General features: G+C 38.9%; 2 protein-coding genes across 4 annotated transcripts; one reads left to right on the forward strand and one right to left on the reverse strand.

Annotated features, from left to right (window-relative positions):
- Positions 1-1,965: 1,965 nt before the first annotated feature.
- On the forward strand, positions 1,966-11,896 carry wdr93 (WD repeat domain 93). Of its 3 annotated transcripts, none has more exons than XM_034196655.1 (17): positions 1,966-2,034; positions 2,831-2,942; positions 3,740-3,941; positions 4,202-4,266; positions 4,424-4,502; positions 4,604-4,689; positions 5,220-5,304; positions 7,534-7,678; positions 7,817-7,887; positions 8,067-8,153; positions 8,253-8,384; positions 9,134-9,335; positions 9,447-9,507; positions 9,633-9,789; positions 10,058-10,214; positions 10,363-10,491; positions 11,136-11,896. In XM_034196655.1, the coding sequence occupies exons 2-17, from the start codon at positions 2,832-2,834 to the stop codon at positions 11,170-11,172; spliced, it is 1,806 nt and encodes a 601-aa protein (XP_034052546.1). In that variant the 5' UTR covers positions 1,966-2,034; position 2,831; the 3' UTR covers positions 11,173-11,896. The 3 variants fall into 3 exon arrangements, with proteins under 3 accessions (XP_034052546.1, XP_034052548.1, XP_034052547.1); XM_034196657.1 differs by having other exon boundaries at positions 9,717-9,789; XM_034196656.1 differs by lacking the exon at positions 1,966-2,034 and adding an exon at positions 2,184-2,543.
- Positions 11,897-13,166: 1,270 nt separating this feature from the next.
- Positions 13,167-15,455, reverse strand: LOC117533008 (gonadotropin-releasing hormone II receptor-like). The gene is made up of 3 exons (XM_034196640.1): positions 15,448-15,455; positions 14,685-14,944; positions 13,167-13,693 (listed from the first exon to the last, which is right to left on the reverse strand). Exons 1-3 carry the CDS (start codon positions 15,453-15,455, stop codon positions 13,182-13,184), a joined length of 780 nt encoding a protein of 259 aa, XP_034052531.1. The 3' UTR covers positions 13,167-13,181.
- Between the last annotated feature and the right edge of the window lie 2,592 nt (positions 15,456-18,047).

Below are 18,047 nucleotides of genomic sequence, written 5' to 3' on the forward strand. Positions count from 1 at the left end.
GTGCCTTATGAGAGGTTCAAGTTTTTTTTAGTTTGTTTTTGTCATACGGACACAGTGTAGTTATGGCGATGACAATCTTAGGTCACAGGCTCCTCCAGGGCCTATACTACGAAGCTGGTTCAACCTAACCTGGATATGTTTGAGTTAGCCGGTTGGCCTAATCCAAAACATACGCGCTCTCGCTAAACTGTACTACGACGCGGGTTATCAAGTGGATCGCTCAAGCCAGCCGTGTCCTATCTAGTTAGGTGCGCGTTCACATGAAAGGGATGGTATCTGGAGCATTCGACCAATCACAAACATGGAGAAGCGTACTGACAGCGCAGCGTCATACTTCCTGAATGAAAAGTGAACTTTAATACTAGTCAAAAATGAAGAAGTTAAACTTTAAACATCCATGACTTAAACACTTTATCCAGGATAAAAGCCACATAGTCTGCACCTGCAAGGTGAATACAGCTGGCAAAAGAAAAAGTGTTTGAATGCGTACATTAACAGGTTTATGATATCACTGCCCCGTCTAAAACACGATTTGACTTTAATTACATTTATCTCGAGTGTTTCGTCAACTTAATGTGTTGCTTAAAATAATACTTCTGCATACAGTATGTGACACTGTGAGTGTTGCACGGCCAGATAGGGCTCAGCTGACTCAGATAAGAAAATATGATACATTATGAAGTGATATGCCGCGGACTGTACTTAATGTTACTCTGATCCGGTTACTTAGGCCTATGTTGTGGCAGATATTTAAGTAAGCTTTCTTAACGCTAATGTTATAATAGTCAGATTGCTCTGAAGATGGGAGGTGATATTCTATTAATGTTCACGTTCACACAGTCGGTGATTTTTGCCAGCCGTCTTTCCTGCGACGGCAGCTTTTCTGTATTTCCTTTCTCCTGTAATATGACTTGATCGCTTTAAACTCCACACACTGCTCTCTGATTGGTCAGCAGGCAGTGCTTTCACTGAGTTGAGCTCTTAGCCTGCAACCTAACCTGCTCCCGACCAGGTTAGCCGCTTAGCATAAGTTACCATGGAGATCTAGCCTGCTAAAAAGAGAACCAGCTTCGTAGGACCGGAAAGCCGGAGTTTTCCCTGAATTTAGCCGGCTAAGCGAAAATCCTGCTTCGTAGTATACCCCCCAACAGTGCAACACAATAAAACAGATAAACAGAAATATAGTGCAAGTAAATAGTAAATAGAAAAATAGTTTAAAAAGGTGAAATAGTGCAATAAGAGTCTATATGCAGAGTGGTACGGTACCTACCCAAAATACCCTCTCCTTTGCTGTTTGACAGATACTGTTATTCACTAAATAGCCTACTAATGAGCTTATGAGTTTTCAGTGTTTTTCAATGAAACCACTGTGAATTTGAGTTTATTAACATTTACCCTTGTGGTCAACATCTGAACATAACCATTTACATACAAAACCTTATAAATATATCAATATATTTTCTTCCTATAGATTTAAGATTCAAAAGTTATATTGTCATAAGCACAGAAGCTATGGAAATCTTAAGTCCCAGTCTCCATTTACAATGCAACATAAATAAATATAAAACAATAAAAATAGTCTAAAAAGAAACAGGATAGAAATAAAAAAATGTTTTATAAAAAAGCCATCTGGTTATTTAAAGATCTATTTGATTTTTTGAGTTTGTGTTTGCAGGGACGAGGTAATAACAAAACACCAGATTATTCAATTCCTCCATATTGATTGAATTTGAAGGGATGTAAGAGGAGAAAATAAAGCTTTAAATTGTGTGTGTGTCTATTGATTTTGAAAGACGATCCCTAAGCAGCTGCTGTTTGACAGATATCGGAAGCCAATTTATCCGTGACGGCATCCTAACCGTAACAAATAAGACTATTATCTGAAACAATTAACACTGGGCCACCATAAATATGTTATGGCACTGATTTTCAAGTAGGCTACCGGTAACCTTACTGTAGAAGGATTTGAAGACATGGCAACAGTTGTCATGACGACCGTGATACACTCCACGGCTTCTGGTGTGACAAATGAAGGTAAAACCGCAGGCTTAGCAGCATGAGACATGAAATGACATTTTGAGTTATATATATTTGTATTTGATAGTTTAACTCACGGCTGAGCTAAGCAACGAGCTACTTTGTGTGTGTTGTGGTTATAGTTGTATAGCATTAGCTCTACCTTTTGTGAACGTGTTGTTGTTGTAGTTTGGCTAACAAGCTAACATGCCTGCTTCTTAACTAGGCCCAAACAGTCCAGGAAACGTTTTTGTATTGTAATGCAAAGTATACGCCTCTTCTTGTTAACTTGTTTTAGGCCTATTTTTACCAGAGTTGGAACGTTTTTGAGAGACTTGTAACCAGTGGTGTAAAGTAACTGAGTACATTTACTCAAATTTTGAGGTACTTACTTTATTTAGTAGGTACTGGGCCCACGCAGAGGGAGAAGGACAAAACCCCTATTTCAGTTGCACCATTTTTTTGTGCAAATGCTGCATCTTCTATTCTTTCTTAAAGTACACCACTTCCTTTAATTATGTTTAATGGTAATACTTTTGTACTTTAACAATATTTGAATACTTGTCTTTCACTTGTAACTGAGAATTTCAACTCTGTATTAAACCTGATTAAAAGTAAAAATTCCGAGTACTTTTTCCACCACTGATATTACAATGGTTGTAACAAAGCACATTTAGTCAAGTACTTTTTATACAGTTATATACAGTTTTGATGTACTTTACGGGTTTCTATTTGTTTACTCCTCATTGTAATGTAACTTGAAGTTTACAAACAATAAAATGTTGATTCTAACATTAACATTTTCTGATCATAGGATGTCCACGTATTCCAGGAAAAGCACCGTTGACTCAAACATGACAGCAGCTTGCAGCACAGAAACATCCATGAAGAAAACACCTACGTTGGAAATGTCCCATGCAACAGAGGTATAGATTGGGGGGTTTAAATGTATTGGATTATTATTGGGAAATTATTCTTGTCACATAATTGACAAACCATCTGCACAACTCTTTCTAAACTCTGTGTTATTTTGACCATTATTCCAATGACAATGCGTCCAAAGAGCTCTACAGGCACATTAAGACCTTTCATTGTATTCTAATAACGACTCATGTGCTTAAGAGGATGTGATAAGGTCTTCTTCATTTTCACCTATTTCTCTGATCACTGTCTTTCACTTCCTATATAGAACATTTATTTATTGAAACATGTAAAGCATTTTATTCTTCCTCGTATATGTCTGTTCTATCATAATTGTCTTTATCCTTTTCCTTGCTTTATCCCGCCTCCTTGGTTAGCTCAGAGTGGTGCCGTTATGTTCACACTTTTAGCACACTACCTGTCCTTAAAACAGTGTCCGGCAGTGGCTCAGTCAGTAGGGGGCTTGGACTGTGAGCCGTAGGGTCGCCGGTTCAAGTCCCCGACCAGACCTATATATGGAGTGTGGACTGCTACATGAAGAGGTCCCAGTTCACCTCCTGGGCCCTGCCGTACAATAGCTGCCCACTGCTCCTAGTACTAGACTCCTGGTTAAATGCAGAGAACAAATGTCACTGTGTGCTGTGTGCTCTGCATGTGTGACCATTAAAGAGGGTTTTCATCCCTCCCAATTCTATTCTAAAATCTATTAAACAGACCGTAAAAAAATAGGTTATTGAATGAAAAGATCAGATCAGTGTTTTTCAAAGGAATTACCTTTTCTCTGTTGTGACTTGTCTGTCAGCTCCCAGAAAGCACCCTCTGTGTGGCGTGCTCTGCAGACGGCAGGCTCCTCGGCCTGGGTCACTCCCGGGGTTTCTCTGTGTGGTGTGCTTGTTCTCTGCTCTGTGCTGCAGAGTGGCTGCAGGACGGGCTGGAAATGACCTCTATTCAAATCACCAGAATGGCTGAGAAAGCCTATCTGCTTGCCACAGTTGACGATATGGGTCAGTATAGTGCCTCTCTCATCCTTCTTCTGCATAAAACATGAACAGATAGTCTGGGATTGACAGATTGACATTTATTTGTACACTGGAAATACTCTGCGTGATCCTGAAGTCATGAATTATTACTGAACTGCGCTGAGACAAAAACACATGGAATTAAAGAAAATAAAGGTTACAACAAGAAAGGCCAAAGAGATTTTCAGAAAGTGTTAAATATGTTTTGTCATTCTGGAATAAGTTCCTTTCATTTTTCACTGCAGGTGTTGCCAGAGTCTTTGCATATCACTGTGAGAGCATTCACCTCCTCAGCGTTATTAACACCATGGTACGTACAGATATATTTGTGACTGTCCTCCACCTTTTTTGGTTTGTATGTGTTGTTGATAGGGACACTTACATAATGTCAAACTGTTTCTGTTTTTGTGTGTTAGGGTTAGGAGTGTAACATTTTGTTTTCAATAATTCATTCCTTTCAATATCAGGAAAATATCAACAAAAGGAGCATTTGCTTGACATTTGAACTGTCTGAAGGGGGACATTATGGAGCGGCGTCAATCAGCTGTAAGTACGCCATTCCTGTAGAGCTCCTTTAATTAATTAATGATTTTAATTAAAAGCTTCTCTTTCAAGTATTTATTGCATGATTTTCTCTTCTCTATAAGGTAACAGTGATGTTTGGCTCGAGGTCTATCACTTCCCCTCAGACGCTTGGCTCAAAGAGTTGGAGATGGAACCATCTCAAAATCAGGTAATGTACTGAAATCTGAATGATAGGGTAGATATAACATGGTTGCGTATTAGGCATCATAGAGCCATTCGACATACAATGACATTTCATTGTCAACAACCAGTTGAATCTGACATAAGTTCGAATTTATTACGTTTTTTTTTTCAGTAAGTAGTTTTCAAATATACAGAAAGAAAACGGAGGGCAGCAGTTGTATCTTAAAAATGAGAAAATGGTAGAATATGTTCACAGATAAAGGCATATAATGGCATTAAGAACAGAAAAGTACTTGGACTCAATGCTTTCTAAAAACAGTGCTACCCTTGGAGCGTGTTGCACTCCAGAGTGGCTACCGACACAATAATACATAACAATACATGCTCCTGTGCTCTCTGTTATTAGCAATATGGCTGGGAAGGATGTTCCCACAGGGATTTCTAGTTTTAATAAGAATGTATGCCGGTTTATCTGGTGCCAGATACTCCTATATGCCATTGAGTTTCAAGTACAGAGGACATTTCAAGCAGTTTGAATGTTATTTGAATCCTCAGGACCCTGACTCATCTGCAGATGTGGAAGTGAAATGGTCTCCACTTGCAGCGGTGATTAAAATCCAGCCACCCAAGACTCCTGCAGGTATAATTGTAGAGCAACCATGTATTACAACTATAGTGTGGTGTGTGGAAGTGGAAGTCATGGTGTAGAATAGATGCATGGTGTTTTTCTTAGGACGTGTGATATTAAGTAGGCAAATTAACTCAAACACGTCATGTTACAATTCTTTTGCTGCTTGCTACAAAAGGAAAACTCCCGCAGCTCTCATGTCAGGGGTACTTGAGTGAGTGACATGCAGGCTCTGCATGCACAGCAAACCACCAATCACAATCAAATCTACAAAGCAAACGGACCAGAAACGGACCCGGTGATTAAAGGTGAAAACACTGAATAAAGTAGTTTCATGTGTTTCTCCAGGGCAGCTCGGCGCTGGTAAACGAGCTAGCTCAGCTTGTTGCTCTGATAACTTAAGATCCAGATGTCCGTGACTAAAATCCTTCATCCGGTTAAATATAGTTAGAAAAATACCAATTGTATAGCATTAAAGTTCAAGAAAGGATGGTTTGCGGACAAAAAAAACTGTCTTTTCTTCAATTCCTGTATTTCTTCGTATCGCAATATACATCGCAACGGGGGAAAATCGCAATGTCCGTTTTTTCCAATATCGTGCAGCCCTAGTATTTATATAACTTTCCGCCAGGTTTCCGAAGACGGATATGAGGAAGGGATGGTAACTGGTGCGGCGTTTGTCGACCTCTCAGCTGCCTATGACACAGTCAACCATAGACGTCTCCTCAGTAAGATCCTGGAGACCACAAGAGACACCTGCCTGACAGAGCTGATTGAAAGCATGCTTGAAAATAGGCACTTCTTCGTTGAGCTAGGAGGAAAGAAAAGCAGGTGGCGAAGACTCAGGAATGGCCTCCCACAGGGAAGTGTGCTTGCACCACTTCTCTTTAACATCTACACCAACGACCAACCAAAAAGTGTAGACACCCGCCGCTTCATCTATGCAGACGATCTTGGCATAGGTGCACAAGCCACTGATTTCAAAACTGGAAGACAGACTCTCTAACGCTCTGGCAGAGCTAACACCTTACTATGAAGAGAACCACCTACGTGCAAACCCATCTAAGACACAGGTGTGTGCCTTCCACCTGAGAAACCATGAAGCCAAGCGCCAACTGAAGGTCAGCTGGTCAGGAACCTCCCTTGAACACTGTGAGCACCCAGTCTACCTAGGGGTAACCCTGGACAGACTATGCCTCTCTTTTAAGACCCACGCTGAGAAGACTAAGTGCAAAGTGAGTGCGAGGAATAACATCATCCGCAAGCTCACCGGCACGACCTGGGGTGCAAACCCACAGACTCTGAAGTCAACCGCACTAGCCCTCTGCTACTCAGCTGCCCAGTATGGGAACGAGCTGCCCATGCCAAGAAGCTGGATCCCGCCCTCAATGCTAGCTGCCGCATTATCACAGGCTGCCTGAAATCAACACCTACAGACCGTCTGTACATCCTGGCAGGCATAGCCCCACCAGAGATACGACGAAATGCAGCAAGCAAGAAAGAGCGCCAACAACAGTCTACTGACCAAAGACATCCTCTCTTTGGCCATGTGCCAGCCAAAAGCCGCCTTAAATCCAGGAAAAGTTTCCTGAAGAGCGTCCCACCCCTCGGAACACCGAGCATAAGCGGTGAAAGAGTTACTCGGTGGGAAGAAAGACTTGACAACCTCCCGCGCCATGCTGAGAACTCTGTCACAGGAAAATAATTAGCAAAGTGGAGCTCTGCCCAAACACTAGGCTAAATCAGCAACAACAATGGAGCTAAAGGCGAGCGAGGCACTGCCCCCTGGAGCAGACACCAACTACGCAGTGTGGAAATGCCTAAACAGAATAAGATCTGGTGTTGGACGTGCAAAAGCCACTCTCGCCAAATGGGGATACCTAAATGACGGAGACGTTGTGTGTGACTGCGGCATTGAACCACAAACCATGCAACATCTCCTGATATGCCCCCTGCTGGAGCAACCCTGCACAACATCGGACTTGGCAGAGTTTAATGAGAAGGGACAGCAATGTGTTCAGCTGTGGCTGAACCACATCTAACCAAGCCCTGTACCTGACTGCCTTGTGGACACGATAAGAAAATATATAACTTTCTCTCTTTTTAAATGACTAAAGTGAAAGTTATTTGTTTTCTTTGCTGTTACAAGCATAGACTGTAGGTGACAAATTGCAGTTAAATAATAAGCACATACATTGAAGATAAGAATCAATATCCCGGCATGTTTCTGCTGTTTTGCAGGGACAGAACTGGATGGTCCACTCGAGGTGTTGCAGAAGAACGACTTTTTGACATACTGTCTGGCTCTGGACAAAGACATGGGCAGCAGTCAATGGGATGAACAGCCTTTTGATAAAGAAGCAGGAAAAATAAACGAAAGCCTAAGGTTCGATAAAGCTTACAGTTTCGACCAGCATGTAACCGCGAAGAAATATCATAGCTCTGTTTGAGATGTACTTGCATGTTCTTTGATTGAAGTCTTTGCATACATTATTCATGTCTCATACATGAAATCGTTTTTCAGACGTTGCACCCATCACTTTCTCCTGCCTTGTGGTCAGTTTCCTGGTGATAGTCATGCAAAGGATCAGCCAGGTTTGTAATGGACGTGGGAGCGTCCACTAAAAACACATTTGACAATTGCAGTTGCCAGCTAATTGATCCCTGTTGTTGATGTATCCCTCATTTTCATTCAATCAAGGCCTTATCATATCTACAGTGGCAGACTGTGCTTCTATTAACGTCGTCTTTAATCTCTGACCTTTTCTCCGCAGCATTGCCTGTTTCTGTCTGTGTGTGGTGGAGTGGCAGCCATAATCTTTTTCATTATTTGCTACGAAAGTCACCAAAGAACAAAACGGGTAGGATATGTATCTGCTGGGTGCTCACATTGTTAAAACATGTTGGGTGTTGTTACTAGGCATAGATTTCTGGTGTTGACCTTTCTGTTTTTGGGGCAGATGTGGAACCCATGCTAGATGTGTTGTGGCCAAACGCAAAGGAAATCCTCTGCTCTGCTGTTAGTCGATGCACACGTTTCATTGCTCTTGGGCTCGACGACGCTTTAGTGTGTGTGTGGGACAGGCAGTCTGGTGAGCAAACCTTATGGAGAAGTATTCCAAAAATATGATCCTATCCAAGCCATTCAATTTGAGCATTTGTGTTTATTTGGTTTCTCCTTAAAGGTAGGGTAGGTAATTCACTTCAGAAACACTTGTTGTTATATTCCATGGAATGCTCTTAACATCCCGATAGCAATGAATACATTAAATGCTTTGACAATAAATACATAACAAATTTCATCTCTGGAAGCCGTAGCGCTGTAAAAAGCACGACCAATCATTTTAGCCGGCCCGGCTAAAATAACTGGATGGCCTACCTGCCTGTCAGCCTTCCATCTGTGCACAAACTTATCTCGTGTCCTCATTGGTCATGTGCGCGTCCGTGTGTGTTGGAGGAGGGACTCTGTAAGGAAGTCTGAAGGAAGGGGCAGATTTTATTCGGCTGCGTACTTTCAAGTTCTAGCGCACTCGAGCTGGTTTCTCCATTCTTACCTACCCTACCTTTAATGAAAATGTCATGTAAAAAAAACATATTTGTTCCTATAGTATCCACATGTAGTTTTATTTTAATATGTCTACCTTAACATGAATCAGTGTATGCTATCCAGCTCCTCATATCAGTTATCTTAGTTATTTTAGGATTTCCCCAGAAGAAACATCACTGAAAAGCAATAATGAGTTTGTGGAATGATGCAGCAACAGACACGTAGACACTTTTGCCTCCTAGGTTTGCAATAAAGCTATGGCTTGTTTCATTCTCATTTTCTTCCCCCCCTCAGGGTCTCCTTTGTCTGTTGTCCCAGTGTCCGCAACAGACAGTGCTTTCTCCAGGATGCAGTTTGTGGATTTCCGGCCTGAGTCTGCTGATGATTCCCAAACTGCTGCAACAGTCTGTCTTTCAGTGTTGTGTAAAAGTGGAACGGTTCATGCAGTCACTTCAGGACGAGGGGCTCAATCCTGCACAGCGCAGCTCAATGAAAGGTATCCTATATGTTTGTTACACATTTCCATATCATGTATTTATTATCTCTGTCAGATCAAATGCAATCAAACAAAACATTACCTCACTCATAACGTCCTCTGTCGCGACAGGCCCAAAGACAGCGGAGACATCCCAACTGTCATTGCACCAGTGCCGTTCCTGCAGAGTATGGTAGAAACAATAAAGTTACTCATACAAAAGTTAAGCTCAAATGCAGAGGGAATTCCTATAGTACCAAAAGTATAACAATATTTGATTCTCTGGATTCTCCTGTCTTACTTTTTTGCCTCGACCAGATGCTTGTGGTGCAAAGAAATGGAAAAATGTTCCTCCAAGATGTCCTCAACAAAACCAAAGTGTGCTTCTTAAATCCTCCTAAGACTTTTCAGATTTCCACTCCCTGCAGTCCTGTTTATGCTCTGAACACTAAACAGCAGACTCTGGTCATACAAGGTAAACCAAGAGTCAAATGTTCTTTATTAATCCCCAGAGGAAAATACATGTTCATTGTTTTTGTTGTTATTTTACATTATTCACTAAGGAACAAAATACACACATGCACAAACGGGTTGAAGGGCCGCATGGTGAGGTCTGCTAAAAGTCAACAATCTGTACTTTGTTCAATTAGGACCAAGGAACCCTCCAATTCTTCCACAGACTGAGCTACTGTCCCAAATGAAATCTGAACTGCTGTCACTAAAGGCCTTCATGTCTTCCACAGGGGAGCAGGAGTCCAGCTGCAGCGCAGGGAGACAGAGCCAGCTGTTCAGCTTCACTTTTGGAGAGCATGGCATCATGGAGCAGTATATAATTTCACATCCAGACTCCCAGAGACAAAACACACTGGAGGAAGCCTGCAATATCTACCTCCGGCAAAGGTTGCTTTCTTTGTGTCTAGCAACCATAATCTATGTGGTGTCCAATAGTTTTTGGAAAATATATTCCCACAAATCCAAACAACAGGGCACAAACTATCCACTGTTAAAGTAGTGTCTTATCATGTGTCCCCTATGTTTTCATGTGAAGAGCGCTGTCTGTGGATGAAAGGAACAAAGCTATAGCCCACACATGGAAGCAGCTGCAGGACACAGCCGAGCTCGAGCAACAGAGACACAGCCAGCTGAGGGGCAGCAGCACATCTTGTTTTGCTCCGAGGTACTATTGTTTCTTTGTATTTCTGCATGTTCTTTGTATTCCATTGAAGAGCTCCTTCTGAATGCACCCTGCAAGAATGTTCATTAGAGACTGTTATCTCACAGGTCCAAATGATATTTCCAATATAACGTTATCTCCGGTTTTATGCAAGAACTACCAAACATATTTGAGGCAATGACCCTTAATCAGTTTAACTGTACAAAAAGGACATTGACATTGTTTTATTATGTTGAATTAGTTGTTAAATCTGTGGTGCTGGAAGGCCTTCTCTGATATTTTACGCAAAAGGATGAGTGTATTTGGAGTGATTATGTCCCCTTTGGGTCCTTGAATGTCTCATAAGTTTTATTTAATGACAGTACACAAAAAACAAAACAGGGTGCAAGAAATATTGAAGTGCATTTGGAATGTTATAGTCTGTCCCATAACAGTCACTGAAAATATGTTTGGGTTTAGGAAGCAAAAAACGAGCTAAATGTTGTCTATTTGTATTGAGTACCATAGAGTAACAGCTAATTGGATGAAAATATGTGAGAGGGACTCACAGTCAGAAGATCAAAACAAATCAGATAGGATATTGTTCTTCTGAAACCAATCAGCAATATGCAGCTGTTGAATTATTCATGATTTTCTCTCTTTATTAGTGCAGATTGGCGGCAGATCAATCATTTGAATCCTTGAGCTACAATGGAGAGGTGGTGTTCATTTGACAGAGAGATTCTTCGGATGACATCTCCCTTATCGTTTGCATACAAACACACTCTCCATTGTTGCATCGTTGGTACTGCATCTTCAGCGCATCAGATCGGACTCTGTGTGAAAAGGAACTGCTGCGGAAAACAGATTTGAATATGTGCTCAAAAGCCTCATTATACATTAAATAGAATAATGTACTGAGGGTGACGGCAAAGGGCCCAAATATCATTGATAGCGTAATAAAAGTGCAGGTGCTCTATTCAAGATATCCACATTTGTACCAGGGGAAAAACAATTAGACAGTATAACAATGCAGCAATAGCCTCTTAACGAAACAGAGACTTAACTGTCATTGCTGTCTTTTTGCTGTTGGTCTTGTGCTTTTAGTCATTTCCTTGTGATATTGATGCTTTATCAACATTTAATGTTATACAAAAAAATAAAAAACAAACCTGCTGTTGTCATTCCCAGCTCCCAATCCCCTCTGTTTTGCCTTCCCTAGAAACGTCCAATCAACTGCAGCGATGGCCTCTTTAGGCATTTGCTCTCATTAGTACAAAAGTAAAACAAAAGAGAATTGATAACAATAACAGAGAATCCCATATCAGAAAACGGTCTTCCTCTGAAGCTAAATGTCAAACTGTTGAACTTATTTTATTTCTTAAAGATTATTAAATGTTGAAACAATTAAATGAATTTGATAAAACCAGCTGTGTAGTTGCAATTACAATTTTTGATGTCTAAGGTCATGTTTTAAATATGGATTACTTTTCGGATCCTGGTGGCAAACAATTTGTATGTATGCATGAGCTCAATTTCACATTCAGGTAGAGTCAAATATGAAGTATATAGGCATCAATTTAAAGAATGCATGTTTTCTTATCACCATTTAAAATTCTAATTGCTTGCGGACATAGCAGAAGGTGACCTAGAAAATCTTCCACATAAAGCCTGGAAGGCTTAAATAAACCCTGTGCCCAGATTACAAACTGTTTATCATTAAATATTTCCTAAGACATGAAAGATGATGCAATTCCCAGTTATTCAGAGTTCACTTTTGAGTATTATATTTTCCTTCATAAATATTATTTTAAAGAAAATATTTTATTTAATATTTATTTATTTTTTGTACACTATCATGACATGATATATGCCGATCCGTCACTGTCTGCACCAGAACCTTCTTTCCCAACCATTCTTCGTTATTAACATAAAAAACTGTATGTTTGATTCCAAAGAGCATAGCGAGGAAGATATGAAATTATCTGTTAACTCTTCCAATGTCAATTTGTCACACTCAGAGGGTATAAATGGCCTTTTCATCTGGACGCTATGACTCAGCACTGATTAGCGGTAGCATCCCCTCAAGGCTCGTCGGCCTACACATCACTGCAGACATGAGGATGTGTCTGAATCTATGAAGCCTGATGTACTTATATGATTCTGTTTTCTTCAAGTTTGTATTTTGTTGGTCAAACGCACTTATTGTAAGTCGCTTTGGATAAAAGCGTCAGCTAAATGCAATGTAATGTAATGAATGGCATTGCCGTGCAACAGGGATTTGCGTGCTTATAATTTAAAATGAGATTTGTTTATCTCTCCCCACACAGCTTGTCTTCATTTACCCTCTGAAAAATGCTTTCAACAGCAACAGATTCAAACACTTCAAATCTTAGTGAATACATTTTATTAAAAAAATAACCACAAGTTAAAATGAACAGAGCAATAAACATTCTTTGTAACGAAGCTTGTGATGTCAGTCTGTTGTGATTGAAGCTTACCTTCTGCAAGAAAATCCAACTACTGTGCTTTCCGACCATTGCAGTTGTGAATTTTGTGATTTATACAGAAGTATTTGACGATTGGTAAAGTAAATCAAAATGTCACATCAAGAAATACAGGAACCCCACACATCAGACGGTCAAACACAAAATACATTTAAATAAATAGAAGTATTATGAAATTGTCAGAGAGCCTCATACGGTAAATTCCCCTCATTTGATGCTCTCGGGGCTGGACTGGTTTGGATCTCGCTCTGTGTCGTTGTCTGGGGTTAATAAGCTGATGGTTGTATCTGCTTTAGTTTGGTCGTCATCACACAGCATGAACCTCTCCTGGCTCACGGGGCTCCCGTCTCTCTTCAGCGGCAGAGAGTTGGCGGCGCAGGTGAAAGACAGGACTGTGGGGTTCTCCTGATTGGACGCTGCGCTGGCTTTGCAGTAAAACCTCCGCAGCCCCTTTCGGAAGTGAATGGTGAACAGGCCGTAGATGAGAGGATCCAGGCAGGCGTTGAAGAGCCCGAAGATGAACAGGATGTGGGTCAGGGAGTGGGAGACCTTCCCCTCCAGGTCGTTGGGGAAGAACCAGTACCACAGGCCCAGCAGGTAGTATGGAGTCCAGCAGATAATGAAAGATGAGACGATCACTATACTTAACTTTAGAGTCCTCATCCGCGCTCTGGGGATGTTATTCTTTGAACACCGCAAGCGCACTTCATTGGAGGGAACTGAGAGAAGAACAGGAAATACATTATTTCACATTAGTCACTCAGGAGCAAAGTGGTGAACCGAGGGACTGGCATTAAGAGCATGGAACATCCTTCTTGAATCCTAAAAATACACAATTTGTACTCATCTTGGTGAGAATTTCCTCAATAACTTTATTGAATGAAAGCTGGGACCAGTGCCACGTCCTTCGTGTGAAAGAGTTATCCTGATTAGACCGATGACTATTTGTCGATGGGTCTGTTTTTTTTGGTCTTCTTAAACTGGTTTTAGATTTATCTGTAACTCTCTTAAATCCAAAGTACCTGGACAATTGTCTATAAACCCCACACATATCATTATTTTCAAATACATGTGACTTGCTTTTTTTGAGTCATTAAGAAAGGCTGTCTATATGGAGAGGATTTTAGATGAGGACATGGAGGTTAATTAAACACGATCTGTAATAATCACAATTACAATTTCATAATAAAATTAACCTAAACAAAACAGAAGGGCATCAACTCAACTCAAATATTCAAACTGTTAAAAAGTATATTGGAGAACATGTTGTATTTATAGATAGATTTATATCTATATTTAGATAGATATTTATCATGTGTACACTAATATGTAATGATTACCTTCAGAACTCATAAGTAAGGTTTCATTTGTTAACAGGTTTAAGATTTTCCTTAACTCTTCCTTCATTTGGTCATCATTTCTAAATAAGAGCACACTGTTATCCAAGGTAACTTCATCAAGGATGCAACCAAGTGGTTGAGAGTAAACAGGATTAGCTGGTATCATCCTGTTAGCCTGGATAGTTAAGATACATTTCAAGAACAGGGCCCAGGACAGAGAAGAGATAATAACTAAATCACCCAACCAACCACCCAGCTTCTATCAATGCACTTTTACTAAAAGGGTCAAACAAACTGCAGCTACAGATGTTGTTATTAAAAAGCTAATCCCTGAAGTAAACAGATCCACAGAGCCTCTATTTGACCTCACCGTTGTCCCTTTTCAGTCTTTTGGAGATCTCACAGAAGATCCTGGTGTAGCACGTGATCATGATGACCAGAGGCAGCAGGAACAGGCAGGAGAAGGTGAACATGTTGTAGGCCGTTTCATGCCAGTGAGTGCCGAAACTCCCACGTGTAGTGCACTGAGTGAAGTCCTCTGGATGGACGATGGTCACGTTGTGAAAAAGGAACATCTGAGCAGGGAAAGGAACCACGATTAGAAAGGAATGGAGAAAACATCCATGGCTACTACAAAAGATTCAGCAATAACGTTCCATTCCCCATAAAGGCTGTCTCAGGACACAAAATGTCTCAAGATGTGGGTTCCGGCTATAGTGCTAGTTAGACATGTCGATAGTTTGTATTTTATGTGAGATATTTGTTCCTAGGATCCATTAGGATTGTCAGATGTCTGTTGGCTTTACTCCCTTTACCTCAAAGGGAATAAACTGCTAGCCATGCTTCTTGTAATGATGGAAAAAGTTACCAAAATCACTATTAGATAACAAACCATTAAAGTATGCTATTGGTTATTCAATACCTGTTACCGGAATAAATTGGTTGTTGGATTTTGGTCTCTATCTGAATAGTAAACAGATTAAATAACGGACAGATGGGCATTTATGGTCAAAGGACACGTAATCACTTCCTGGACAGGACTGTTTTCACATTTCTTTATGCAAATAAAGAGCTCCTTAAGATTCTTACAATGGTCCTCTCGCCTGCTCAACCTCCCACATGGCATTACATACATGTCCATGTTGACAAAAGATTGCAGTAGCTGGACCAGCAGAAGACAACAAATTAAAACACAAATTTGCACTCTGCAGCTCCATTTACATTTTACATTTATTCTACACTTCATTTGCACAACTGAAGAGAGCATTAGCTGGAAATCCACGTGTGGATGTGCTTTTAAATTAATTAATTAAATAAATGCACTTAAGGCAGCTACAGTCTGCAGATCTTTATTTATGATTTTCATGACAAAACATTTTGGCGACAAACTCTTCCTGCTAATGGGCTCATTTTCCATCCAGTTTTGCAATTTGAAAATCTACACATTTGTATCTACGTTGATAGTGATAATAGAGTGAAAGTTATCTACGTTGATAGTGATAATAGAGTGAAAGTTATCTATGTTGATAGTGATAATAGAGTGAAAGTTATCTATGTTGATAGTGATAATAGAGTGAAGTTATCTATGTTGATAGTGATAATAGAGTGAAAGTTATCTATGTTGATAGTGATGATAGAGTGATGTTATCTATGTTGATAGTGATAATAGTGTGAAAGTTATCTATGTTGATAGTGATAATAGAGTGTAAGTTATCTATGTTGATAGTGATAATAGAGTGAAGTTATCTATGTTGATAGTGATAATAGAGTGAAAGTTATCTATGTTGATAGTGATAATAGTGTAAGTTATCTATGTTGATAGTGATAATAGAGTGAAAGTTATCTATGTTGATAGTGATAATAGAGTGAAAGTTATCTATGTTGATAGTGATAATAGAGTGAAAGTTATCTACGTTGATAGTGATAATAGAGTGAAAGTTATCTATGTTGATAGTGATAATAGTGTGAAAGTTATCTATGTTGATAGTGATAATAGAGTGAAAGTTATCTATGTTGATAGTGATAATAGAGTGAAAGTTATCTATGTTGATAGTGATAATAGAGTGAAAGTTATCTATGTTGATAGTGATAATAGAGTGAAAGTTATCTATGTTGATAGTGATAATAGAGTGTAAGTTATCTATGTTGATAGTGATAATAGAGTGAAAGTTATCTATGTTGATAGTGATAATAGAGTGAAAGTTATCTATGTTGATAGTGATAATAGAGTGAAAGTTATCTATGTTGATAGTGATAATAGAGTGAAAGTTATCTATGTTGATAGTGATAATAGAGTGAGAGTTATCTATGTTGATAGTGATAATAGAGTGAAAGTTATCTATGTTGATAGTGATAATAGAGTGAAAGTTATCTATGTTGATAGTGATAATAGAGTGAAAGTTATCTATGTTGATAGTGATAATAGAGTGAAAGTTATCTATGTTGATAGTGATAATAGAGTGAAAGTTATCTATGTTGATAGTGATAATAGAGTGAAAGTTATCTATGTTGATAGTGATAATAGAGTGAAAGTTATCTATGTTGATAGTGATAATAGAGTGAAAGTTATCTATGTTGATAGTGATAATAGAGTGAAAGTTATCTATGTTGATAGTGATAATAGAGTGAAAGTTATCTATGTTGATAGTGATAATAGAGTGAAAGTTATCTATGTTGATAGTGATAATAGAGTGAAAGTTATCTATGTTGATAGTGATAATAGAGTGAAAGTTATCTAGTTGATAGTGATAATAGAGTGAAAGTTATCTATGTTGATAGTGATAATAGAGTGAAAGTTATCTATGTTGATAGTGATAATAGAGTGAAAGTTATCTATGTTGATAGTGATAATAGAGTGAAAGTTATCTATGTTGATAGTGATAATAGAGTGAAAGTTATCTATGTTGATAGTGATAATAGAGTGAAAGTTATCTATGTTGATAGTGATAATAGAGTGAAAGTTATCTATGTTGATAGTGATAATAGAGTGAAAGTTATCTATGTTGATAGTGATAATAGAGTGAAAGTTATCTATGTTGATAGTGATAATAGAGTGAAAGTTATCTATGTTGATAGTGATAATAGAGTGAAAGTTATCTACGTTGATAGTGATAATAGAGTGAAAGTTATCTATGTTGATAGTGATAATAGAGTGAAAGTTATCTATGTTGATAGTGATAATAGAGTGAAAGTTATCTATGTTGATAGTGATAATAGTGTAAGTTATCTATTGATAGTGATAATAGAGTGATAGTTATCTATGTTGATAGTGATAATAGTGTAAGTTATCTATGTTGATAGTGATAATAGAGTGTAAGTTATCTATGTTGATAGTGATAATAGAGTGAAAGTTATCTATGTTGATAGTGATAATAGTGTGTAAGTTATCTACGTTGATAGTGATAATAGAGTGAGAGTTATCTATGTTGATAGTGATAATAGTGTGTAAGTTATCTATGTTGATAGTGATAATAGAGTGAAAGTTATCTATGTTGATAGTGATAATAGAGTGAGTTATCTATGTTGATAGTGATAATAGAGTGAAAGTTATCTATGTTGATAGTGATAAGAGTGAAAGTTATCTATGTTGATAGTGATAATAGAGTGAAAGTTATCTATGTTGATAGTGATAATAGAGTGAAAGTTATCTATGTTGATAGTGATAATAGAGTGAAAGTTATCTATGTTGATAGTGATAATAGAGTGAAAGTTATCTACGTTGATAGTGATAATA

Source organism: Gymnodraco acuticeps, unplaced genomic scaffold (genome assembly GCF_902827175.1).
Source record: "Gymnodraco acuticeps unplaced genomic scaffold, fGymAcu1.1, whole genome shotgun sequence".
NCBI classification, from domain to species: Eukaryota; Metazoa; Chordata; class Actinopteri; order Perciformes; family Bathydraconidae; genus Gymnodraco; species Gymnodraco acuticeps.

Excerpts from the sequence above, each read along its gene's own strand:
- wdr93 (XM_034196655.1), top strand. The coding sequence starts at position 2,832 with ATGTCCACGTATTCCAGGAAAAGCACCGTTGACTCAAACATGACAGCA. Across the intron at positions 4,503-4,603 it reads TGGAGCGGCGTCAATCAGCT|GTAACAGTGATGTTTGGCTC; the intron begins GTAAGTACGCCA and ends CTTCTCTATAAG. Across the intron at positions 10,492-11,135 it reads ACATCTTGTTTTGCTCCGAG|TGCAGATTGGCGGCAGATCA; the intron begins GTACTATTGTTT and ends TCTCTTTATTAG.
- LOC117533008 (XM_034196640.1), bottom strand. Across the intron at positions 13,694-14,684 it reads AAGACTGAAAAGGGACAACG|TTCCCTCCAATGAAGTGCGC; the intron begins GTGAGGTCAAAT and ends TTCTTCTCTCAG.